This window comes from Triticum aestivum, chromosome 6B, assembly GCF_018294505.1.
Source record: "Triticum aestivum cultivar Chinese Spring chromosome 6B, IWGSC CS RefSeq v2.1, whole genome shotgun sequence".
Classification (NCBI taxonomy): Eukaryota; Viridiplantae; Streptophyta; class Magnoliopsida; order Poales; family Poaceae; genus Triticum; species Triticum aestivum.
Genome location: NC_057810.1, coordinates 267,775,203 through 267,801,465, shown reverse-complemented (window position 1 = coordinate 267,801,465; position 26,263 = coordinate 267,775,203). Strand labels below are relative to the sequence as shown.

The window sequence follows — 26,263 nt, the reverse complement described above, 5'->3', positions numbered from 1 at the left end:
CGCGCGCGCCCGCGAACCGCGTCCCTTCTCGGCGCCCTCACTGCGCCCGCGCCCAACCTTTGTCCCGCGACCGCGCGCCCGCCGGAGCTCTACCGCTCGGGCCGCCCCTGCAACCGCCTCCCTCCGTGCTCTCCAACGTCGCCGCCACTGCACGCCGTCGCCCCCGTCGATTCCGGCAGCCCCCGCACAAGCCGCGGTCAACAATCGACACGCGACATCGAGCACGTGCCGTGGGAACCGTCGCCGGGCCACATAGTGGCCGGAGTCCACTGAACAGCCGCCGCCGGCGCATTCTGCCATCACCGCCGTTAGCCACTGACGTGGCCTCATTAGCGATGCGCTAATGACCCCCCTGACTCCCTGACACCGGGCCCCACCTTGCTAATTAATGTTTTTTTTGGTTAAATAAACTCTGTAAAAAAATGACTCACTGATAGCCTGGCCCCACATCACTAATTAATATATTTTTTAGAGTAACTAAACACTGTTAGTTGCCTCTGGCCCAATGACAAACAGGGCCACACCCCTGAGAAAAAAAACGAAATAAAAATAAATATATAATTAATTAATTAATTAATAATTAAAATAGTTAATGTATTAATTAAGTTAATTAATCATGTTTAATTAATCTAATTAAGTAGATAGTTTAATTAAACCCTAATTAGACTAATCAGTCAATGACGAATGGGACCCACTGTCAGGTTGACCAAGTCAACTCTGTTGACTGCTGATGTCAGCATGACATCATGCTGATGTCATTAATCTGTTTTCCGAATTAATTAAATAATTAACTAAATTCTAGAAATTAATAAAATCTTTAGAAAATCATATCTTTTAATCCGTAACTCGGATTAAAATATTTTCAACATGAAAGTTGCTCAGAACGACGAGACGATTCCGGATACGCAGTCCGTTCGTCCGCCACACACCCCTAACCTATTGAACTCGCAACTTTTCCCCTCCGGTTCATCTGTCCGAAAACGCGAAACACCGGGAATACTTTCCCGGATGTTTCCCCCCTTCGTCGGTATCACCTACTACCGCGATTGGGCACACCTAGCATCGTTACTTGTCATGTCATGCATCGATATGCATTTGTTTGCATTGTGTTCATTGTTTCTTCCCCCTCTTCTCTCCGGTAGACTACGAGACCGACGCTGCTGCTGCCCAGTTCGACTACGGAGTTGACGACCCCTCCTTCTTGCCAGAGCAACCAGGCAAGCCCCCCCTTTGATCACCAGATATCGCCTATTCTACTCTATACTGCTTGCATTAGAGTAGTGTAGCATGTTACTGCTTTCTGTTATACCTATCCTGATGCATAGCCTGTCCTTGTTACTACTGTTGATACCTTTAACCGCAATCCTAAATACTTAGTATAGGATGCTAGTTTATCATCATTGGCCCTACATTCTTGTCAGTCTGCCTTGCTATACTATTGGGCCGTGATCACTCGGGAGGTGACCACGGGTATATACTATACATACATACTATACAGATGGTGACTAAAGTCGGGTCAGCTCGAAGAGTACCCGCGAGTGATTCACGGACTGGGGGCTGAAAGGACCTTTGTCCCGACGGCCCTCTGTGTGGATCTTTGTGGCGGAGCGACAGGGCAGGTTGAGACCACCTAGGAGACAGGTGGGCCTGGCCCTGTTCGGCGTTCGTGGATATTTAACACGCTTAACGAGATCTTGGTATTTGATCTGAGTTGGCTACGAGCCTATACGCACTAACCATCTACGCGGGAGTAGTTATGGGTATCCCGACATCGTGGTATCAGCCGAAGCACTTCGTGACGTCAGCGACTGAGCGGCGCGCGCCGGGTTGGACTGCGTTAACGCAACTTCCTTTGTAATGGAGGTTGCTATGTCTGCTCACCGGCCGCGTACGCAACGTGCAGGTGTGCTCAGGGCGATGGGCCCAGACCCCTGCGCGCTTAGGTTTAGACCGGCGTGCTGGCCTCTCCGTTGAGCCTAGGTGGGGCTGCGACGTGTTGATCTCTCGAGGCCGGGCATGACCCAGGAAAGTGTGTCCGGCCAAATGGGATCGAGCGTGTTGGGTTATGTGGTGCACCCCTGCAGGGAAGTTAATCTATTCGAATAGCCGTGATCTTCGGTAACAGGACGACTTGGAGTTGTACCTTGACCTTATGACAACTAGAACCGGATACTTAATAAAACACACCCTTCCAAGTTCCACAGACAACCCGGTGATCGCCTTTCCGCAGGGCGACGAGGAGAGGATCGCCGGGTAGGATTATGCTATGCGATGCTACTTGGAGTTGCTACTTGGAGTTGCTACTTGGAGATGCTACTTGGAGGACTTCAATCTACTCTCTTCTACATGCTGCAAGACGGAGGCTGCCAGAAGCATAGTCTTCGATAGGACTAGCTATCCCCCTCTTATTCTGGCATTCTGCAGTTCAGTCCACCGATATGGCCTCCTTACACATATACCCATGCATATGTAGTGTAGTTCCTTGCTTGCGAGTACTTTGGATGAGTACTCATGGTTGCTTTCTCCCCCCTTTTTTTTTCCCTTTCCTTTCTTTTTGGTTGTCGCAACCAGATGCTAGAGTCCAGGAGCCAGACGCCACCGTCGACGACGACCCCTACTACACCGGAGGTGCCTACTACTACGTGCAGCCCGCTGACGACGACCAGGAGTAGTTTAGGAGGATCCCAGGCAGGAGGCCTGCGCCTCTTTCGATCTGTATCCCAGTTTGTGCTAGCCATCTTATGGCAACTTGTTTAACTTATGTCTGTACTCAGATATTGTTGCTTCCGCTGACTCGTCTATGATCGAGCACTTGTATTCGAGCCCTCGAGGCCCCTGGCTTGTATTATGATGCTTGTATGACTTATTTTATTTATAGAGTTGTGTTGTGATATCTTCCCGTGAGTCCCTGATCTTGATCGTACACATTTGCGTGCATGATTAGTGTACGATTGAATCGGGGGCGTCACAATAGCCGGCCTTCGCGGAAGGATTTTCCGTGAAGTCAGCTCTTGCAGGACGATTTTTTGCAGGATACTTGAAAAAATGTTGATGAAGTAAGTCGGGTTTAGTGGAAGACCGTCCTGCTAAGCCGGCCTCCGCGGTCCGATATTCCCGTGAAGCACTTGTAAAGTTTAAAACCAATGCAATTTATTCTCTACCGAGTTATATAGCCAGTAGCTTTCAAGGTGTAGATTGGCACTAGATCTGATTTCCGCCGTATGTCCTTAGCATCATTCCACACTTTCACGTATCATAGCTCCCGAGCTGCAGGTTAGTTTGGCACAGTCTAGGCACATGTCGTCTTAATTTGGACTTTGCAGAAAAACTGTTGGTGCAGTAGCGCTTGAGACTCAGGTAAGGTACAATGGCCGACCTGTGGATCGAAATCCTCCTCTAGACTTGAACTAGTTTGAACCGGTGTGCAGTAGCCCCCGGGACTCAGGTCGGGCAGAATGGCTGACCTGAGGATCGAATCTCCTCGGTTTGCTTACTACACTTAGACTATTTTACTGAAATGTCAATGCAGTAGCCCCTGAGACTTACGTTGGGCAACATGACCGACCTGAGGATCGAATCTCCTGGGGAACTACCTCAGCCGAGTAGCGGTATTTCAGCACAAGTAGCCCCCAACTCGGTTTGGGGGGATCCGTGGATCAACCTTCTAGATGCCGGTCTAGAATATAATTTAGCTGACCAACGGCATCGGCGCGAAAATCGCCCATACTCGGTTCTACAGGACCATCGATCAACCTTCGTCAGCAATATCTGAGCTGGACAATTCAACATACTATCATATTCCCAAAGATGTACAAAACCTGTTTGCGCATGACGCAAACTAGCTCATAGGCAATCTGATTGTTCTCTTTTACTCCCTCCATTCTAGACTATAAGGTGCATCAGTTTTCGTGCAAGTCAATCTTATGTATGTTTGACAACCCACGATGTGACCTTGGTGGTTAGATCTGATGACGGTGACGACGATGCTTGAACGCAGTTTCCCTCCTTGGAAGCATCGTTTTTGAAGAACTTTTGTCTTAGTCCTTGTGTTGTCAAGCAATGTTTGGCGTCAATGGTCACTGTTGTATATCTTCGATCAATGTTTTCCATTCCTTCGGGTTTTTCTTTTCTCTTTCCGCCTAGGCATAGTTTTGGTCTTGCATGACGTTGCTCATTATCGGCGTGGTCGCGTGCGCGCGTGTGTGTTGGCTGTGTGGTTATGAAGACATTGGATGTATACTTGATTTGTATCTCTCAGTGTTGGATGTATACTTGATTTGTATCTCCAGTGCTGGATGTATACTTGATTTGTATCTCTCAATGCTACATTATGTTACGAGTCAATAAACGCATCCTTTATCAGAAAATGTATAAAAGTACTTTTTACGATGAATCTAATGTATTGTAGATATTGATACTTTTTTCTAGAACTTGGTCATTATTTTGGAACTGGGAAGTAGCTTCTCTAGCTTCTATGGATCGCAAGGCTTTGGAATTCATGTTGTATCTGCATCTAACCTCAGCCTGAAATACAATTTGACGCCCGGAGCGCACCTCCACCTCGTTAATAAATACGGGTTTCTTTTACTCCGCCTAAAAGATTGGCGAGTGCTAGGCACCGGCGCACCGGGCCAAATTTAAGCACGCATGAAGAAAACAGAAAAGAAGGCACTCGTGCGCACATGCCGGATCTCGCACGCTCGCCGGGCACCCGCGCGCTTGCCGTCAGGCGGCAGCACGCGCTTGTCGTCGGCTTCCCATGCTTTCTTGCCACCTGTGCCACCACGCCGGCCGCCCGTGCTAGCCGGCCGCTCGTGCCTCCGCTCGCCATGGCCGCCTTCGCTAGCCATGGCTGCAGCCTGCAGATCGAACATGGACGGGTTCCAGCGTGCGGTCACCATGATTTGCAGCATCCTCGATGTTCCCTCATCTCCGGCTCGCCGCCGTTATCGACTTGTCCACCATGTCCAGCAAAACTAATACTCCCGCCGTTATCGACTTGTACAACTTTGTACTAAGTTAGTATAAAATTGAGTCATCTATTTTGGAACGGAGTGAGTATAAAACAACAACAAAGTCTGTGGTGCTCGATTGAAGCATAATAAAAAGTCGGTTCCAGCACAATTAGATGATGGTTCCAAGAAAAAAGCTCAGCAGCACAAAACCATGGCTAGCCAACGCTCGCCCCTCAACGGTGCTACCTCCCCTCGCCCCTGCAGATTCAATGGCGACGACGCCATGGCTCGCAGCCAACAGCGGTAGTAGCAAATTTTTGTGCTAGTTCCAGCAAAACCAAAAACAGTGGAAGCAAAAATCGCAAATTGGGCGATGTTCTAGCAAAAATCGAAACACCGGCGAAAGCAAAAAATTAAAGCTGGTTCCAGCAAACCAAAACGCCATTTGAAGCAAAAATGCAAAATTGCGCGTTCTTTCCAGCAAAGCAAAAGCGGCAGTTGTTGCAAAAATTGGGGCTGGCTCCAGCAAACCAAAACACCGGTTGTAGCAAATTGCAAAATTTGGCGTCGGTACCAGCAAAACCAAAACGCCTCATGGTAGCAAAAATTGGGGTTGTCTCCAGCAAACCAAAACACTGGTTGTAGCAAAATACAAAATTTGGCGTCGGTACCAGCAAAACCAAAACGTCGATGGTAGCAAAAATTTGTGCTGGTTCCAGCAAACCAAAAAACGGTGGTAGCAAAAATGTAAAATTTGGGCAAAACCAAAAACATTGCTGGTAGCAAAAACTAGGCGCTCGTCCCAGCATCTGGTTGCCGTACCTGAGACACTCACCGGTCGTGGTCACCCACCGTCACAGGTCGCAGCAAACACCGGTTCACAGCACTGTGTGGTTGCACATCAACACATGTGTGGGCTCAATCTTGTGTGGTTCGTGGAGGATTACAGCAGGAAGGAGAGAAAGCAACACGAAGAAGCTCGAGCTCGAGGTATCCATGGTGGTTTGCTGAAGGGAGTGGAGAACCAACTCGTTGGAATTATGGGGACGAAGAAGTGGTTTGCTGAGGGCAGTGGAGAAGCAATTGTTGGACTTGTGGGGGCGAAGAATGAAGGGGCGACGGCCGTGGAGCACGGCGAGCGAGCAGAAGGCAGGTGTCCATGGCTCTCCAGAAAAAATCAGGAAGGTGTGGCCAGGAGTTGTCCACGGGTGTGTTTGGATGAGGAGAAAAGGTCTGCATAGAGGAAAAAGGAGGGCGGTGCGTGGGACCGGCTGTAAGCGTCGCGCGGTATGAAGCAAGCGCTGCATGCGAGAGGCAAGGCCGGTGCGCTGTTTTCAAACATTTCCCTAAAAGATTTGTCTGAAGTCCAAACTTTGCAAATGTTGATGTTTATTGTGAATGTTAATATATGTTTTGTATAAACTTTTTAGTGTTTGACTCAAGACAAACCTAATATGGAGGGAGTAAATAAATAAATAAACAGGTTCACAACACAGCCACGGCAGAAACTCGTACGCAGGTACTGCTACGTGGTAAGAAAAAAAGACCATAGGCAGGCAGATTGCGTAGCTAATTCAACGAGTTCGAGTATCAAACATTACACGTAGTTAATTATGCTACCACATGCGTATCTTAAAAACTTTGTTAACCATGGAACGACATAAGTTCAGAATACAAGTCCAGCAACGTGCAGTTACACGCTTCCACAGACTCAAGCGGAGAAAGCTCGGGTCCTCACTTCCACAGCTTCCGCAAGGACATGTTCTTCTCATTGTCCTTCTTCATCACCTTGGCCACCGCCATCTCGAAGTCCTCCTGTGTTACGTGCACCCTTCTCTCGCGGAGAGCAAACATTCCGGCTTCGGTGCAGACCGCCTGAATAACAAAGGACAGAAACCAGAGTGAACAACTTCATATGAAAGGAGCAGGGATGTTGTGCACATGATGGTGTTGTCAGCCGTGAACAAGGAAATGCAAAAAATGTAAAGTGTTTTCAAGCAGAAGAGCGCGGAAAGTCTTACCATACTACTTCTGCATATATATACAAAAATGTTGCTAACCAGATAATGCGGCGAGATATTTAAACAGACCATTCTGCTTGTTTTTTCAGAAACCAAATTCGAACTCAACAAACAGCTAACAACATACAGTTAACCAACTATTCAGGCCCTCGGAACCATAATTAAAACTAATCTGGTGTTAGGTTAATAAGAGCAGAGCTACATAGAAGAACTAGGAACGGTCCTCGGAAGGGATCATTCATGAACAGGTTCCAAAAATGGATCAGCAGGAGGAGACTATAAAGTGAGCATGCTTCTCAGCAATCAAAGCTCAAGTGCATGGTGCAATATTCATTTTTTGGAAGAGATTAAAAATTGTTAGATTATATTTTTTTGGTTATATAAGCAACAGCACTAAACAGACCCAAATTGAGAAAACTGAAACATGACGTAGCATATAATGACCAGAGATTTATGTAGAGACTAAACCAACCTTTAGCTCAGCTCCTGAAGCGCCATTCATCTTTCCCGCAATCTTTTTCAGATCAATACCACGCATCAAGTTCATCCTTCTTGAATGAATCTTCAAGATATCACCTCGTGACTGAAGGGCAAAAGATTAAGCACATTGTCAGCCCAAATAAAATCATGCAGAATCATCAAGCATTATGTGTTAAAGTATGAGGCACATACATCCTCATTAGGATTTGGAAATTCAATCTTCCTGTCTATGCGGCCAGGCCTCAAAAGGGCTTGATCCAAGATGTCTATCCGGTTTGTTGCCATCAGAACCTGCACAGAACACATACAGGGCATCATGATAGTGTTGCTCCATATATATAATTAAGACACAGAAACAACAATTATTAAGTACAGCATACCTTAATTTTGTTTGATGCTTCAAAACCATCAAGTTGGTTTAGAAGCTCAAGCATGGTCCGTTGCACTTCACTATCACCATTGCCAGTTCCAGACTCCATTCTAGCAGATCCAATGGAGTCTATTTCATCCATGAATATAATAGACGGTGCATGCTCCCTGCAATAATTTAACCAAACAATTAGCCCATCAACAGAGGATGCACGTGGAACATATTTCATATCAAAGGCAAATAATTCTAGCTGTTAACCTTTTACTTAGCTTACCTAGCCATAACAAAGAGTTCACGAACCATCCGGGAGCCCTCACCAATATACTTCTGAACCAACTCAGAACCAGATACCCTGATGAAGGTACAGTCGGTGTGATGAGCAACTGCACGTGCCAGTAATGTTTTGCCTGTCCCTGGTGGTCCATAAAGGAGAACACCCTGCAAAAGAAGAGTGTAAAATATTCTGCTAGGTATATCAATGAATGAACTAATTAAGACATTATTCTAAATAATCAAACCTTTGGCTGGGCAATTCCAAGGCTCTCAAATAACTCAGGATGTTTGATAGGAAGCTCGATGACCTGAAAATGGAGTTCATGAGTCGGATGTCAAACATGATACAATGACAACGCATCGAAATTCTAAACATACCTCTTTGATCTCCTTGATTTGCTGATCAAGACCTCCAATCATATCATATGTAGAATCTGGGACCTTCTCAACTTTCATAAGATTGACCAGTGGATCAACTTTGCTTGGAAGGACCAAATGAAGCATATAGCTATCATTCCGAAGAGCAACTCTTGTTGAAGGTGTGATTTTTGTGATATCGATGCTCTTATCAATATCTACTACATATTTGCCTTCTGGATGCACCTGAACAATTACATCTGAAAAGTTAGCGACAACTTCGATGGCGAAAATATTATAACTCGGAGCAGACGGCCAGACCAATAAACCCAATAGGGTGGCAAAAAACATGAATAGAGCACAATCACCAAGACAATAAAAAAAATCTCCAGCAGACTAACAGCCAAAAGCTAATAAAGGAAGCAGCCTATCACTGTTCCTCACGGTGTATGTGTGATGTTTGAGTTCATTTGAAAAAATTTAATAAGTCATAAGCCCAACTAATAAAGAGCACTGATGAGATCTTACACCTTGTACCTTTGTCATACAGATAAAGTACAATAGTACTAGGCAATGTGTAAAGGAAGAAATATTATTTTTTTTGCGAGTAAAGGAAGAAATAATTTACCTTAACAAGAACCTTTGATTTTCCCATGACCTTCACCACCTCACCAACATAAGAGCCAGGCTCCTGGAGTAACTGTAGCTCTTCCCTAAGCATTCTAACTGCAGCATAAAAAAAATTGAGCCAATTTAGAGGAAGCACTTGATGAATAGCTCATGCAAAGAAGCGTCAGTCCTTGAACCAAGATAGGAAGAGTAACTTGAATCCTTAATAGTATTCCTATGCTGCTATACATCGTCATGGAAATAAAAAATAGGACAACAGAAAGATAGTTTAATCAATTGCACAGTCCAGTTGTTCAAGAAAAGTCATGTTTTGGATCATTGATACCAAGAGTATGTATGCTTGAGAGTAACAAAAAACACAAATTTCTCACAGAAAAAACAATATTGAACAAATTGATAAAATTGGTAGAATCTAGCTATTGAAAAATAGTCATGTTTTGGATTGTTGGTACCAAGAGTATGAATTAGAGTAACAAAAACACAAATTTCTCACCCCAAAAAAAAAGCAATATTGAATAAATGGATAGAATTGGGAGAATCTAGCTATTGAAGAGAAAGATTTAAGGCAAGAGATAAACAGTGTTCTGTTCCTCGCAATCTTTGTGGTTCATGCAAACCGAATATCATTGCAGAAATACGGGAAACCACTAGTAATCGACACGCAGTCAGCCCAGAGGGAGTATGCCAAGAATATGAGCAATTCGCTGCATGTTTTTGTATCAAAACAAAATCACAGAAACTAGAAAATAACAGGGCATAGATTATTATTAACGAAAGGTGAATTTTTTTTGAGAAGTTCTACATATCGGCACAGCCAATCACCGGTTGCCCAGTGACTAGACTAAATATTGCACATTTTGCTAAGATTATGCGTACGGAGCAAGCTAGGGTTCGACTAGCGCGATTCAATGGTTCACGAAAAAGTCTCTGTCGCTAGGGTTTGGGGGCGGCGCTAGGTGAAGAATAGAGTAAGGTCACCTCGGGAGTTGAGGTCGTTGCGCTGGGCCTCGAGGCGATTGAGGTTGTGCGTCTTCTGGCGGATCTGGAGCTGCAGGTCGTGGATGTGCTGCAGGTAGTACTGGCGCAGCCCCTCGCCTCCGCCACGCGCGCCCTTGGCCGACTCGTCGCCGGACGCGGCCGGCGGGGGCTTCGAGATGTCCATCGCCACCGTCGCCATGGAGCTGGGCTGGGGTTTGGTTTGGTTTCTTCTGCTTGCGGTCGACGAAAGCTTTATTCCTCGGCCTCTTTCTTCTTGCGGCGGAAGAAGAAAGCTTTTTTTTTCTCGGCCCGGAAGCGGAGTGGGTTGTTTGGGACTTTGGGCTGGGTCTGGTGCCGCTGGCTCGCTATGTTTCCTTTCTTTATAGTCGGTTCCTGCGAGGATGTGAGGCCGAGTCGGTGAAGTGTGTGGACTATAGACAACGGAGCCGAGTCCGTGACGGACAGTCACTGATTCAGTACACGCGGTAAAATCAAAATGAGTCAAATACGTGATAAGTCCTGAAACTATGAAACTATTGAAGGTGTGCCAATCTACCTATAGACCTATCTATCTATATCTATATCTATAGGGAAACGTTTGGAGACGGCGCACCGGCCGAACGCTTCGGCCGGTCTCGTCCACACACGCAGCGCTAGGCCCACCACGTTATCCTTCCCCCCATCCCCACGTCCTTCTCCTTCCCTTTCCTAGTACTTTTTCCCCATGTCCCCGGCTATCATGGAAGTCCAAACCTGCGATCTCCTCCAGCGAGCCCTCCTTTCTTCTCCGGCGAGCACCCCCGAAGCCGACCCCCACCCCCCCTCCTCCGCCCCCGAGCTAGTGTCCTCCTCTCTCTCAACTGCATCTCGTAAGCCATGGCCGCGCTCGTCGGGGGCCAAGCACCGGCGCTACTACGACAGGGGAGGCATCACCTGCGAGCTCACAGGCAGGGCAGCCATGGCACACGAGCTCGAGGTGGACGTCGAGCTGAGAGCACAATGGGGACACCCTTGATGTTGTGACCGGCATTCTGGAAAGCTACAATCGATGCGGCGAAAAGCTTCAGCCAGTGGCGACAGATGCTGGAACCAACCATTGCCACAACAAAAGGCTACATCCGGTATCGCATAAAGCTTCAACCGGCGTTGGAAAAAGCTTCAAACATTGAACGCCGATGCTAGGGGCTGGCTACTGCCAACAGGGAAAAGCTTCAAGGTGTCGCAAAAAGCTTCAACCGTAGATAATAAAGATTCAACCGTAGTTGATTTTTGCTACCACCAGCAAAGTTTTTTGCTACATCCATCAAGGCGGGAGCTGCGACCTCGTGACGGCGATGACGATTTTGCTGCAACCATAGTAGGATTTTGCTACTACCGCCGAAGGTTTTGCTACGTCCATCTAGGCGGAGCTGCAACCTCGCGACGACGGCGAGAAGATTTTTGCTGCAACCGTAGGTTAATTTTGCTACTACCAGTGAAGTTTTTGCTACATCCATTCAAACAGCGTTGATTGACTGGCAGCTGTCGTCGACGCAATTCCTTGCAGCGAGCATCAACGGCGAGCGGCGGTGACGGAGCTACAACCGGGAGCAACAACCGGCGCCGTCGAGAGCTGCAACCGCAGGTGTGGCTGTTGCATGGGTCTAGGGGACGACGAGGACGACCGGCGAGGATGGGGACCGGCGACGAGGGGTTGGAAAAGGGATGGGGACCGGTGATGAGGAAGACCGACGGAGGCCGGCGACGAGGACGGCCATCGGAGGGGACAAGAGGCGCGGCGCCGCGCTCCTTGAGCGAGGCATGTGGATCCAGCCCGAGTGCTCGAGGAAGAAGAAGCCGGGGCGATTCATTTTTTTTTACCTGGATCCAACGACCCGCGCGGCTCACATCCAACGGCCTGGGCTAGACCGGCCGAAACTTTCGGCCGGCGCACCGGCGCCTATCAGCGCCCATATCTATATCTATATCTATATCTATATCTATATCTATACCTACTATTAAAGGAAGTAGGTATTCTTGGTTTAGTTTCGCTTTATTTCGTCCCGTTTAGGTGATTTTTTTCTTTTTGGTTTCGTCCCACCTCGAAGATTTTTATTATCCGAGGTGGTATTATTTTTTCGTCCACAGGCGCTTTTTGCAAACTAGCGCCTGCAGCGCACTTCCTCTGTCGCAAGATGGGCCGGCCCATGATAGCGTTTTGCTTTATATATCTTTATAAGTGCAAAAAGAACGGTGTGCAGGGAGGAAACGAACCGGAGATTATGCATGTTAAATATTTGCGTTCTTTTTATTCTTTCTCCAGTTCGCATTTACTTTTAATTTCTGTTTTCTTCTTTTATCTTTTACTTTCCTATTTTATTTCTTTTTCTTAAATGCAAGATTGTTAATCGATGAACTTTTTCTTCAAAATGAATGATTTTTTTTTTCAAAAATCCATGAACTTTTTTTCAAATCGATGAACTTTTCTCAAAATTTATGAACTTTTTTAAACATTCAATGAACTTTTTTCAAAACTCCATGAACTTATTTTTCAAATTCGACTATTTTTTTTAAATTCAATGAAATTTTTCTAAAATCGATGAACTATCGATGAACTTTTTTCAATACATGAACATTTTTCAAATTTGATGAACTGTTTTTCAAGTTGCTGAACTTTTCTTGAAAATTGACGAACTGGGTTGAACGATCGCTTGGCTGGCCCAGTGTATGCGATCGAAGGCCGTCCAAGCAAAACACAAATACGGGCATCCATCAATTTATGGGCTGCGAGTGGGCTCCTGAAAATCAAGTAAAAATGAGTGGGCTTCATAATATCAAGTGAAATATAGTTTACATTTACAAAGTGGAGAATAGAATACAACACCTCTATTTCAAAAGAACCCGCGGTAACCAACTCAGCTGACTTCTATTTGTGATTAATCCCACTTCGAGGGTTTATATTGAATCGCCCCGATATACATTCCCTAATTGCTTGCAAGAGACTATAAAATGAATTGACCCTGAGATTGTGTGGCTGCCATGCAAAAAAAGAGAAATATTCCGGGGCATGAATTGCCGGCGAGGAGTCCCCTTGATTAAAGGAAGGGATCATGATGAAGCTGGATTTATGTGTTCTTTAAAGGATGCGGGATTTGTGGGCTGCTAATGCATCCATAATTAACGGTTAACAGTTGCACAAATAAGGAAGGGTTGCTGCAAGCCGACCCCTGTTATTAGGAAGAAAAGGAAGGAATTAAAAAAGAAATATGAAGTACGAATTATTTCGGGCAGTGTGAATGTCAAGTTAACAATTATTATTTGTAGCCAATGGGAACCTTCTGGGTATAGGCTTGCCACGTGGCGCCTCCTGATTGGACAACACTTGACGGCGGCATAGGCTTGCCACATGGCGCCTCCTGGTTGGGCAGCACTTGACGGCGGCGCTGACAGCCACCGTTAGGCTAGGAACATTGCCGACGGCCCGGGCCGTCGGCATAAATGTACGGACACCGTCGGGATATCATCTATGTCAACGGCCTTTCTATGCCAACGACCTTTCTATGCCAACGGCCTCCGGGGGTACGCCGATGCATATGTTGCCGACGGCCCTATGCCGACGGGGGCCGTCGGCATAGGCCTGTCCCGACGGGAATCAGGGCTATGCCGACGGCCTGGGCCGTCGGCATGGGGGTTGATTCCGGTAGTGCAACGCTTTGCATGTTTTTTAAGACTTCATAAAAAATCAAGAAAAAATTTGTGAAAGGATCGATATGGTTGACTAGAGGGGGGTGAATAGGCAACTATCAATTTTTAAGCTTTTCTTTACCAAATTAAACTTTGCAACAAATTAGGTTGTCTAGATGTGCAACTAGGTGAGCAACCTATATGATGCAATAACAACTAGCACACAAGCAAGCAAGGATGTAGCAACAAGTAGGCTTGCAAAGGTAAAGGCACGAAATAACCAAGAGTGGAGCCGGTGGAGACGAGGATGTGTTACCGGAGTTCCTTCCTTTTAAAGGGAAGTACGTCTCCGTTAGAACGGTGTGGAGGCACAATGCACCCCAAGAAGCCACTAGGGCCACCGTATTCTCCTCAAGCCCTCACACAATGCGAGATGCTGTGATTCCACTATTGGTGCCCTTGAAGGCGCCGACCGAACCTTTACACGCAAGGTTGGGGCAATCTGCACAACAATCGGAGGCTCCCAACAACAACAACAACAACAACACGAAGCTTCACCACAATGGAGTATGGCTTCGAGGTGACCTCAACCGTCTAGGGTGCTCAACACCCAAGAGTAATAAGATCCGCAAGGGATAAGTGGGGGGAATCAAATTTCTCTTGGTGGAAGTGTAGATCTGGGCCCTCTCAACCAATCCCGAGCAAATCAACAAGTTTGATTGGCTAGGGAGAGAGATCGGGCGAAAATGGAGCTTTGAGCAACAATGGAGCTTTGGGGGAAAGAGGTGAGTCAACTAGGAGGAAGAAGACCCCTTTATATAGTGGGGGAACATATCCAACCGTTACCCCACTGAGCAGCCCCGCACAGGGCGGTACTACCGCTAGGGTAGGGCGGTACTACCGCTGAGAGCGGTACTACCGCTCCCTACCTAGCGGTACTACCGCGCTGAAGAGGAAGTCAGGCCACTGGCCCTAGAGCGGTACTACCGCGGGAGTAGAGCGGTACTACCGCTCGGAGCGGTACTACCGCTTCTACTGCCGCTTCTAGTGCCGCAAAACCCGACACAAGAAAACACCGTCTCGAATCGAGGCGGCAGTAGGCGCGGTACTACGCGGTACTACGGCCGAAGCCCGCGAGCGGTACTACCGCTCTGCGGAGCGGTACGACCTCTTAGAGCGGTACTACCGCTTCGTGGAGCGGTACTACCGCTGGGGGGGCTTCGGCGGTACTACCGCTGTAGACCGCGGTACTACCGCTGGCACAGGGCGAAGCAGGTACGGAAGAGAAGTGCAGCTCCAAAGATGCGAAAGGAAGACGACGGGTGTGATAAGGATGTGTATGTGTTGATTCCACCCTAGTCTTACCAAAGCGGATCCCCTCTTAATAGTACGGTGACTCCTACGAAACTAGTCCACCAACAACGAAACGCAGGAGCTACACCGTCTTGAATAAAAACACCGAGGGGAGGAAATCGTCTCGTGCCAATGGATGATTCTCTGAAAGAACTTAACGCACACGATTAGTCCGCAAAAGCATTGTCATCAATCACAAAAACCACTATGGGATAAATATGCCCTTACAATCTCCCCCTTTTTGGTGGATTGATGACAATACGGGATTTGCATAAACACGATATAGAGTAAGCATACAAACCCCACGGTCCTAACATGTAGATGGGCTCCCCCTAGATGTGTGCTATTTAGATAAGTGCTTTGGACTGCACAGCACACATACTAGGATCAGAGCTCCCCCTACATTTTAGAGACCAACAATCTAAGCATGGTGTATGAGAGCAGCATAGATGATATAACAGGAAAAACACGCAGCTCATAAGCTAGATAGACATAGATACTGATACTGGAAAGGTAAGGTAGCATATGTCTCACACCATATGACTCGTACTTAAGTCTCACTCGAACTTAGGTCTCACAGACAAACCAACCAAAGCAGATGCGAGAAAAACACGAACAAGACAAGACACACAAGAAAGAGACGAAAGACACAACTCGCTAATCCCTAAGCTCTCTCCCCCTTTGGCATCGAGACACCAAAAAGGAGAGGGAGCGCTGCTATGGCCCCAGGTGAGAGAAAATGAGGGACACACGCATCAGAGCCCAGCGGAATCATCGGCACCACCGTCGTCAGTCTGGAAGTGCTCAGCCTCAGAATCGGTCCACGGGCAGTGCTGCTGAATCCACTCCTCCTCCTGAGTAAGCTGGTCCTCAGATCCACTCTTGACTGTAGCACCCAACTGACGCATGAGCTCCTTGTGACGACCTCGAGCCTTCTTCTCAGCCACATGAGTCATGTACTGACCGTGAGCCTCCATGCAGAACAGCTTCTTCATCTTAGACTTGAGCTTCTTAGCCCAAGAAGGCTCTGCCTCAGAAGGCAAGTAGTCATCATCTTCATCCTCAGCCTCAGCCCCAAACTCCTCCTCAGTCTCCATGACAGCAGCAGATGAAGGAACTCCAGTCCTAGGGGCCTGAGTGCCCCAGTTATCCTTCTTCCTCAGACGCTTGACATCGTGAGAAACCAAGTCTCCAATCTCCAGCACCACCTTGGGATAGACACGATCCCAGGCCTTCTCAATGAGCAGCATAATGAACGGACCATAAATCGGGCACTTGCGCTCGGAGATAGCAGAAACCAGCTCAAACCACATAACATGAGAGATATCCAAGGACTCTCCGGTGCTCTGCCCCTTCTCCCACTGACAGAAGAGAAGCATGTCCACGAGATAAGAGTGAACTTGGTCCAAATTCCCAATGCGAGGGAAAAGAGTTTCTCTGAAGATACGGTGAAGTATGTCCAGATAGGCAGGCAGCTCATAGGTCTCCTTCTTCGTCTCATGGTTGATCCTCAGAGTGCAGTAGGGCCACAGAGCTTGCTTGTGAGTAGCATTGGCTCGACGGTGGGGGCGAAAGCCGACAGCAGACTCAAGTCCAAGATCTTCCACCCCAATCAACTGCATGAAAGCTTTCCACTTGACTGACAACAACTTTCCATTTGTCATCCAAGTCAGAGTCCTGTCCTCATCGGTCCCAAGGTGAACCGTGGCATAGAATTGGGCCACAATATCAGCATCATAGTCCTTGTTGAATTGCATGATCCTGAGAATGTTCAGCTGAGTGCACATCTGAAGAGCTTCACCAAAGTAGTCAGGATCATTCTCCATATGCTCGGTGTCGATGGAGTGCACGTTGACATAGAGATTCTTCTTGGCTTTGAGAACATCAAAATAGATGGCAAACTGGAACCTATTCCAGAACGGACGGTTGACCAAAGTGGGATCTTGGTCTACTTCATACGGGTTGCGGCGGCGCCTTGCCCAGAACTCCTTGGGCGGCATTTTTGGCACGGTTTTGGTTTGCTTTGGCTTGACCCCAGGCTTCTTCTGCAGTTGGGGAGGAGGTGGAGCACTAGAAGATCCTCCGGCAGGCTCAGTGGTGCGGTAGCGCTTGGACGAAGCACGACCGGGGTTGACACGACGAGCCTGATGCTCAGGAACCTCATCACCTGGAACCACACACACAAAACACGCAAACAACCAGAAAGAACGAGCATAAGCCACAAACACGAACAAAGGGGATCACTGATAGGTAGGAGTAGGATGGAATCTGGTAGAGGGCGGTAGTACCGTGACCCTTGAGCGGTAGTACCGCTCCAAGCGGTAGTACCGCTCTAGAGAGCGGTAGTACCGCTCACAGCGGTAGTACCGCTCGGGGAGAGCAGGTAGTACCGCTCGAGGCGGGGAAACAACAGTTTCCTACTACCGTGGTCAGATCCGGTACTTCCGTCCTACCAAATTCAAAAATACTCCAACCAAACACTAATCCAAACTGCCTAGAAGCATTCTCCATCCAACTCAAGCCTAGATTTGGCCAAAAATCTAAAGATGCAACCGCTACTGCCCCTAAGATGCTAGATTGGAAACCTAGACAAAAAGAACAAGAGAACGGGGGCAATACCGGCATCCATGGCAAGAGGACAAGGTGGGGATTGTCTCCACCGAAGGGAATGGAGAGGGACGGCCCGGAGAGGGAGATCCGCCGGAGCCCTCCCGCGGCGCCGGTTGCTGGAGAGAGAGAGGAACAGGCGAGGGGGCGTGCGAATGGGTATGGGGGAGAAGAAACTCCCCCTGCCCCGATATAACCCCCGCCCGCGCCTCTCAACGGTAGTACCGTGCTGGCGGGCGGTAGTACCGCTGGGAGCGGTAGTACCGCTCGCCAGCGGCGGTAGTACCGCTAGCAACCAAAAAATGCTTCTAGACAAACAGAAAAAACAGACACACCGAGAAGAACGGGAAGGCAAAGACAAGAGAAAGACCAACAAGACACCACACACGAAACAACGAACCGGAACCCACTCCTTCAAAGCAAACAACAAAAATAAGAGCGAGCTCAGGCCTCTCTCAAGAGAGGGCGGTGGCCGAAGCCACCTATGTTTGAGTCAATTGGTATGGCACCGCGAAGAATTATCCTTGGGCCCATGACCAAAACTCGTCTTTGAAGCACAACTACCATAAAAATGGCTAATGTGAAAGAGTTGATCGTTTTATGCATAATGGGGGAGGGAGGGTTCATTGAGAGAACAACACTCCCCCTATGTCCATGCCTACACCTAAACTAGACAACAAATTGAGTGTGGTGGGGGGTGCACGGGTTCAAGTCACATTGCTCAAATCAATGATATTTAGCTCATGCCTTAACTCGCGAAATCTTGCTTCATCCAAGGGCTTCGTGAAAATATCTGCAAGGTTATCATGAGTGTTGACATACTTGAGCTCGATCTCCCCTCGCCTAATGTGATCCCGGATGAAGTGATACCGAATCTCAATGTGCTTCGTCTTGAAGTGTTGCACCGGGTTGAGAGAAATCTTGATGGCACTTTCATTATCACACCAAAGAGGCACTTTGTCACAAATGACACCGTACTCCTTTAAAGTTTGCCTCATCCATAGGAGTTGAGCACAACAACTACCGGCCGCCACATACTCCGCTTCGGTGGACGAGAGAGACACACAACTTTGCTTCTTGGAAGACCAACTTACCAAAGAGCAACCAAGAATTGGCATCCTCTGGAAGTGGACTTCCTATCCACTTTGTCTCCCGCCCAATCAGAATCCGTGAAGCCTTCAAGCTTGAAGTTTGCTCCTCTTGGGTACCATAAGCCAAAGTTTGAGGTATGAGCCAAATATCGAAAGATTCGCTTGACCGCCACAAAGTGACTTTCCTTTGGTGCGGCTTGAAACGTGCACACATCCCCACACTCAACATGATATCCGGTCTAGATGCACAAAGGTAAAGCAAGGAGCCAATCATGGAGCGATATACCTTTTGATCCACCGCTTTACCATTGGGATCGATGTCAAGTTGGCACTTGGTAGGCATTGGTGTAGTAGCCGGTTTGACGTCACTTAGCTTGAATCTTTTAAGCATGTCTTGAGTGTATTTGGCTTGGTTGATGAAGGTTCCTTCTCTTCTTTGTTTGATGTCAAAACCAAGGAAGAACTTCAACTCTCCCATCGAAGACATCTTGAACTTGGAGGTCATGAGAGCGGCAAATTCCTCATTGAAAGCTTTGTTAGGAGAACCAAAGATAATGTCATCAACATATAGTTGGCATACAAACAACTCCCCTTTGACCTTCTTAGTAAAAAGAGTGGGATCGATTTGTCCTACTTCAAATCCACGATCTTGTAGCAACTCGGTAAGGTGGTCATACCACGCACGTGGGGCTTGTTTAAGGCCATAGAGTGCCTTATCGAGTTGATACACATGATCCGGGAAGTAGGGGTCCTCGAACCCGGGGGGTTGCTTGACATAGACCAACTCATTAATGGGACCATTAAGAAAAGCACTTTTCACATCCATTTGTTGCAACTTAAAGTTGTGATGGGAAGCATATGCAATCAACAAACGAATGGATTCAAGACGAGCAACGGGAGCAAAGGTTTCACCGTAGTCGATACCCTCGACTTGGGAGTAGCCTTGTGCTACCAATCTTGCCTTGTTGCGAATGATGTTCCCATGAGCATCTTGCTTGTTCTTGAAGATCCACTTTGTTCCAATGACGTTGTGGTTCCCCGATGGCCTTGGCACCAATCTCCAAACTTTGTTGTACTCGAAGTTGTTGAGTTCTTCATGCATGGCATTGAGCCAATCCGAGTCTTCGAGCGCCTCATAGACCTTTTGGGGTTCAACACAAGAGACAAACGCGTGATGTTCACAATAGTTTGCTAATTGTCTACGAGTGCTTACCCCCTTTCTTAGGCTTCCAAATACATTTTCCATGAGATGGCCTTGAGTGGTGAGCTTGGAAGCAATCTTCGCGGCACGACGCTCTAATTCCTCCTCGGATGTGGAGGGAGGGTTGACTTGATCATCTTGAGCGCCGTCTTGAGCTTGTTCTTGATCTTGAGCTTGTCCTTGAGCTTGAGTTTGCTCTTGATCTTGAACTTGCTCGAGGGGGAGAACTTGACCTTGGGCATCATTTAGAGGTTCACCACCATCTTGAGGTTGATCTTGCCCTTGGTCTTGTTCACAAGGTTGAGGGCCTTCACTTTGTTCTTCGGAAGCGTGTGGGTCTTGATGAGGTGATGGCTCTACTTGAGTAGAGCATTGTCCTTCTCCTTCGGCCACAAGGGGTTCCTCAATGGGTAGGATTTGACCAATACCCATTCTTCTTATGGCTTGGGGAGGAATTTCATCACCTACATCACAAGTACCACTTTGCTCCACTTGGGAGCCGTTATTTTCGTCAAACTCCACGTTACACGTTTCCTCAATGAGTCCGTTGGACTTGTTGAGAACACGGTAAGCATGAGAGTTTGTAGCATAACCAACAAATATGCCCTCATGAGCTCTAGCTTCAAATTTAGACAAACGAACACCTTTCTTGAGAATGAAACACTTACACCCGAACACCCGGAAGTACTTGAGATTGGGCTTGTTCCCGGTGAGTATCTCATACGGAGTCTTGTTCAAGCCTTTGCGGAGATAGAGCCGATTGGATGCATGACAAGCTGTGTTGATGGCTTCGGCCCAGAAGTTGTATGGAGACTTGAACTCCGCCATCATGGTCCTTGCCGCATCCATCAACGTCCGGTTCTTCCTCTCCGCAACACCATTTTGTTGAGGGGTATATGGTGCGGAATATTGGTGCTTGATCCCTTCATCACTAAGAAACTCATCCAAGGTGTAGTTCTTGAACTCGGTGCCGTTGTCACTTCTTATTGTCAAGATCTTTGCATTGTGTTGACGTTGAGCTTCATTTGCAAAGTCGATGACGGTTTGTTGAGTCTCACTCTTCCTCTTGAAGAAGTATACCCAAGTGTATCTTGAATAATCATCCACAATCACCAAGCAATACTTTCTCCCTCCAAGACTATCAAAAGATGGAGGCCCGAAGAGATCCATGTGAAGGAGCTCCAAGGGTCTCTTCGAGTAGATGATGGTTGAAGGAGGGTGAGCCTTTTCATGAAGCTTTCCTTCGATACAAGCACTGCAAGCACGATCTTTGGCAAAACTAACATTTGTTAGTCCACGAACATGGTCCCCCTTGAGAAGACTTTGCAAAGATCTCATATTGACGTGGGCTAAACGGCGATGCCAAAGCCATCCCACATCAACTTTAGCCATTAGGCATGTCGCGGTCTTAGTGGGTTGCTCCGAGAAGTTAACCACATAGAGACCGTTCTCGACATGCCCAACAAAGGCTACTTTAAGAGTCTTGCTCCACAAGAGGGCCACGGTATCAATATCAAAGAAGGTGGCAAAACCCATGAGTGCGAGTTGACGAACGGAAAGTAAATTGAACGCAAGGGACTCAACAAGCATGACTTTCTCGATCGTTAGATCATGAGAAATGACAACCTTGCCAAGACCCAATACCTTAGAATGTGAGGCATCACCCCATTCGACATTGGTGGGCATAGATGGGATATTGTGCACGTCCACCACCAAGTCCTTGCTCCCGGTCATATGATTTGTTGCTCCACTGTCGAGCAACCATGATCCCCCACCGGAAGCAAACACCTACAAGAGATCAATGCTTGGTTTTAGGTACCCATTGAGTAATGGGTCCTTTGATGTTAGTAACAAGGGTCTTAGGAACCCAAATAGACCATTCAATGTACTCATAAGGAGAACCAACAAATTTAGCATAAACATGTCCATCACTAGCACGACACAACACATAAGAGGGGTTAAAGTCGCCGGCTTTGTTGGGAGAGATGGCGTTGCGCTCTTTGGCTTCACCGCTCTTCCCATTGTTCTTCTTCTCCTTAGGAGCACCTTCTCCCTCCTTCACAAAGGTTTGCGTGAGCGGAGGAGGTCGATTGGTCTTGCTCTTCTTCTCCTTGTTCTTCTTCTTGTTCTTGGACTTGGGTGCGAACCCAACTCCCTCCTTTCCCACAACTTCCTTTTGATTGCTCAAAAGGTCATTTAGGTTCTTCTCGCCTTGTATGCATGACACAAGACCTTTCTCGAGTTGTTCCTTCAACTTGGCATTTTCCTCCACAAGATGCACATGCTCACAACATGGGTTAGTAGCATTTGCATTATCAATTAAGACCATGTGAGGAAATGTGGCCTTTTCCTTAGTTAGCTTAACTTGGAGTTGAGCATGAGACTCCTTGAGGGTGGCATGAGCACTTTTCAAGACCTTGTGGGCCTTGTCAGGTACATCAAACTCCTCCGTGAGTCTAACATGATCAACCCCAAGTTTAGCCTTCTCGGAAGCTAGAACACGAGACACAACAAGAGCATGATCAAGATCTTTCTTTAGTTTAGCGTGACCATCGTTGTGTGACTCCTCAAGAGCCAAACGATGCTCACGCTCTTCCTCAAGAGCATTAGAGAGATCCGATATCTCATCGGCATAGTCACGACTATGACTTTCCATCTTAGTGATGGTTTCTTCATGAGCCTCGATCATGTCATTGGCTTCACCAAGTTGTTCCAAGAGAGCAACGAAATGCTTCTTGGATTTGCCCTTGAGCTTACTCATGAAGGACTCAAATTCATTGATCTCCTCATTAGACCCCTTACCATTATCAAAGTCATCCGTTGAAGGAGGGTTAGGAATAATGGTGGTTTTGATGTTGGGGGTTACCTTGTTGGTGGCCTTAGCCATGAGGCACTTGGCGGTGATGTTCTCGTTAGGTGCATCGAATAGAGACACCCGAGGAGTTGAGACAATGGCAACGGATGCCATGGCCATTGTTTCACCATCTTCATCATCATCGTCATCCTCACGGTATTCTTCTTGAACCACCAACCCGCGAGAAGGAGTCTTCTTGGTGAAGTTGTTCTTGTTGGGGAAGGACTTGGCTTTGTCTTTTCGAATGAACTTGCCACCATTGTCTTCCCGCTTCTCGTATGGACAATCCGCAACGAAATGACTGACATTGCCACAGTTGAAACAAGTTCTAACTCGTTGCTTCCCTTTGAGGCCACTTGAGTTGTTCTTGTTGAAGTTGGGTCTTGTAGTCTTCTTACTCCAAAACTGTCTTGAGGCAAGAGCCATGTGCTCATGATAATCATACTTTGTGTCCTCGGGGTTGCTCTCCTCATCTTCCTCTTCTTCTTCTTCTTCCACACTAACCTTGGCCTTCAAGGCAAGATTGGGCTTCTTTGCCCTTTGGGAACGGAGCACCGCATTGTCGACGGTCTTATCCAAGATGTTCATTGCAATGAACTCATCCAACACTTCACCAGAGGTCATGGAGTGGAAGTCCGGTCTTTGGCGGATGAAAGAGGACATGGCCTTGTTGTAGGGCATCATGGCCTTGAGGAACTTGCGCTTGATCCAATTGTCATCCGTGTCTTTACTCCCATGATCTCGGAGTGCGACCGCAAGTTTGGTCACTCTTCGAAAGAGCTCACGAGGTTCTTCATCCTCTTTCATTGCAAACTCATCGGCTTCATATTGCACCACTTCATAGTTCGAGCGTTGAATGCTAGCACTTCCTCTATACATACGCTTGACACACTTCCATGCTTCTTTAGCCATGACATGAGGTCGAAGATGAGGGAGATCTTCGGGAAGGATAGCATCTTGGATGATGAAGAGAGCACTCTCATTGAATTGGATGTCCACTTCTTCTCGAGGGGTGAAGTTGCTTGGATCATGAGGATAGAAACCTTCTTCAATAATTCTCCAAAGGTTAGTATTCACATGTTTTAAATGACGCTTGAAGCGATAGACCCAAGAATCAAAATCTTCATTTTTCACATATTTAGGAGGAGGACCGACATGATTCAAATGCGTAGAGGGGATCGGTCCTTTATACACCGGGGGTTCCACATGGGCATAGATGCCGGTGCCATTTCTACCACTAGTAGACGAACTCTTTCCACTATTAGCTTCCCCCTTGTCGGGGTTAGCATCTGTCACCTTGTTAGTGGGATCACCCACTTTCATCGGCAAGGTAGATAGTTTGAGTCCCTCTAGGAATTCAGTAAACATGCTTTTAACCTCGGCCATCATGGAGGTTTTCAATGTGTCTAAAGCCACATTGAATTCCTCACGAGAGACCGAGGTTCCCCCTTCGGCCGAAGACGAGATGGGATTCACACCGGAGTGTTCCTCCGCACCGTCGTTGACATCAACCATACTCTTCGGATGGCAAAGTCCTTAATAAAGAGATGAGGCTCTGATACCAATTGAAAGGATCGATATGGTTGACTAGAGGGGGGGTGAATAGGCAACTATCAATTTTTAAGCTTTTCTTTACCAAATTAAACTTTGCAACAAATTAGGTTGTCTAGATGTGCAACTAGGTGAGCAACCTATATGATGCAATAACAACTAGCACACAAGCAAGCAAGGATGTAACAACAAGTAGGCTTGCAAAGGTAAAGGCACGAAATAACCAAGAGTGGAGCCGGTGGAGACGAGGATGTGTTACTCGAGTTCCTTACGTCTCCGTTAGAGCGGTGTGGAGGCACAATGCACCCCAAGAAGCCACTAGGGCCACCGTATTCTCCTCACGCCCTCACACAATGCGAGATGTCGTGATTCCACTATTGGTGCCCTTGAAGGCGGCGACCGAACCTTTACACGCAAGGTTGGGGCAATCTGCACAACAATCGGAGGCTCCCAACAACAACAACAACACCACGAAGCTTCACCACAATGGAGTATGGCTTCGAGGTGACCTCAACCGTCTAGGGTGCTCAACACCCAAGAGCAACAAGATCCGCAAGGGATAAGTGGGGGGAATCAAATTTCTCTTGGTGGAAGTGTAGATCTGGGCCCTCTCAACCAATCCCGAGCAAATCAACAAGTTTGATTGGCTAGGGAGAGAGATCGGGCGAAAATGGAGCTTTGAGCAACAATGGAGCTTTGGGGGAAAGAGGTGAGTCAACTAGGAGGAAGAAGACCCCTTTATATAGTGGGGGAACACATCCAACCGTTACCCCACTGAGCAGCCCCGCACAGGGCGGTACTACCGCTAGGGTAGGGCGGTACTAACGCTGAGAGCGGTACTACCGCTCCCTACCTAGCGGTACTACCGCGCTGAAGAGGAAGTCAGGCCACTGGCCCTAGAGCGGTACTACCGCAGGAGTAGAGCGGTACTACCGCTCGGAGCGGTAGTACCGCTCCGGTACTACCGCTTCTACTGCCGCTTCTAGTGCCGCAAAACCCGACATGAGAAAACATCGTCTCGAATCGAGGCGGCAGTAGGTGCGGTACTACGCGGTACTACGGCCGAAGCCCGCGAGCGGTACTACCGCTTAGAGCGGTACTACCGCTTCGTGGAGCGGTACTACCGCTGGGGGGGCTTCGGCGGTACTACCGCTGTAGACCGCGGTACTACCGCTGGCACAGGGCGAAGCAGGTACGGAAGAGAAGTGCAGCTCCAAAGATGCGAAAGGAAGACGACGGGTGTGATAAGGATGTGTACGTGTTGATTCCACCCTAGTCTTACCAAAGCGGATCCCCTCTTAATAGTACGGTGACTCCTACGAAACTAGTCCACCAACAACGAAACGCAGGAGCTACACCGTCTTGAATAAAAACACCGAGGGGAGGAAATCGTCTCGTGCCAATGGATGATTCTCTGAAAGAACTTAACGCACACGATTAGTCCGCAAAAGCATTGTCATCAATCACCAAAACAACTATGGGATAAATATGCCCTTACAATTTGTAAATTGGTTCGTCAAATTGTGATCAAACCGTTGTCCTTGAGCCCATGGACTCTAAAGGACCAATAACCAACTAGGCCATAAACATTTTGTGATTTTCGATGGATTACATCCAATATTATGTGTACTCATTTGATCTAAGGTTAATTTTGAATAACTTAAATATTCTTTTTTTGTCACGAATGAACCGATGAGACGGCGGTACAACCGGTGAGTCGCTCGTTCGTTTTTTAAACTATGATTAGATGGCCATGGTGGGAGAGCACGCCATAGTTCGCTGCGGGAAACATACCTAAGTTCATGCTAGAGATGAAGAAGGAGGACGGCGTCGACAGTGAAGTGTATGTAGTTTGTGTTGACTCAAATAATTGATGTCC

The 26,263-nt window shown here is 47.5% G+C and overlaps 1 protein-coding gene across 1 annotated transcript; it reads right to left on the bottom strand.

The window, feature by feature from the left end:
• Window positions 1-6,488: 6,488 nt before the first annotated feature.
• Window positions 6,489-10,425, bottom strand: LOC123136898 (26S proteasome regulatory subunit 8 homolog A). Its single transcript, XM_044556401.1, has 9 exons — window positions 10,065-10,425; window positions 9,085-9,182; window positions 8,478-8,702; window positions 8,345-8,407; window positions 8,101-8,264; window positions 7,837-7,993; window positions 7,649-7,747; window positions 7,449-7,559; window positions 6,489-6,830 (listed from the first exon to the last, which is right to left on the bottom strand). Exons 1-9 carry the CDS (start codon window positions 10,261-10,263, stop codon window positions 6,690-6,692), a joined length of 1,257 nt encoding a protein of 418 aa, XP_044412336.1. The 5' UTR covers window positions 10,264-10,425; the 3' UTR covers window positions 6,489-6,689.
• Between the last annotated feature and the right edge of the window lie 15,838 nt (window positions 10,426-26,263).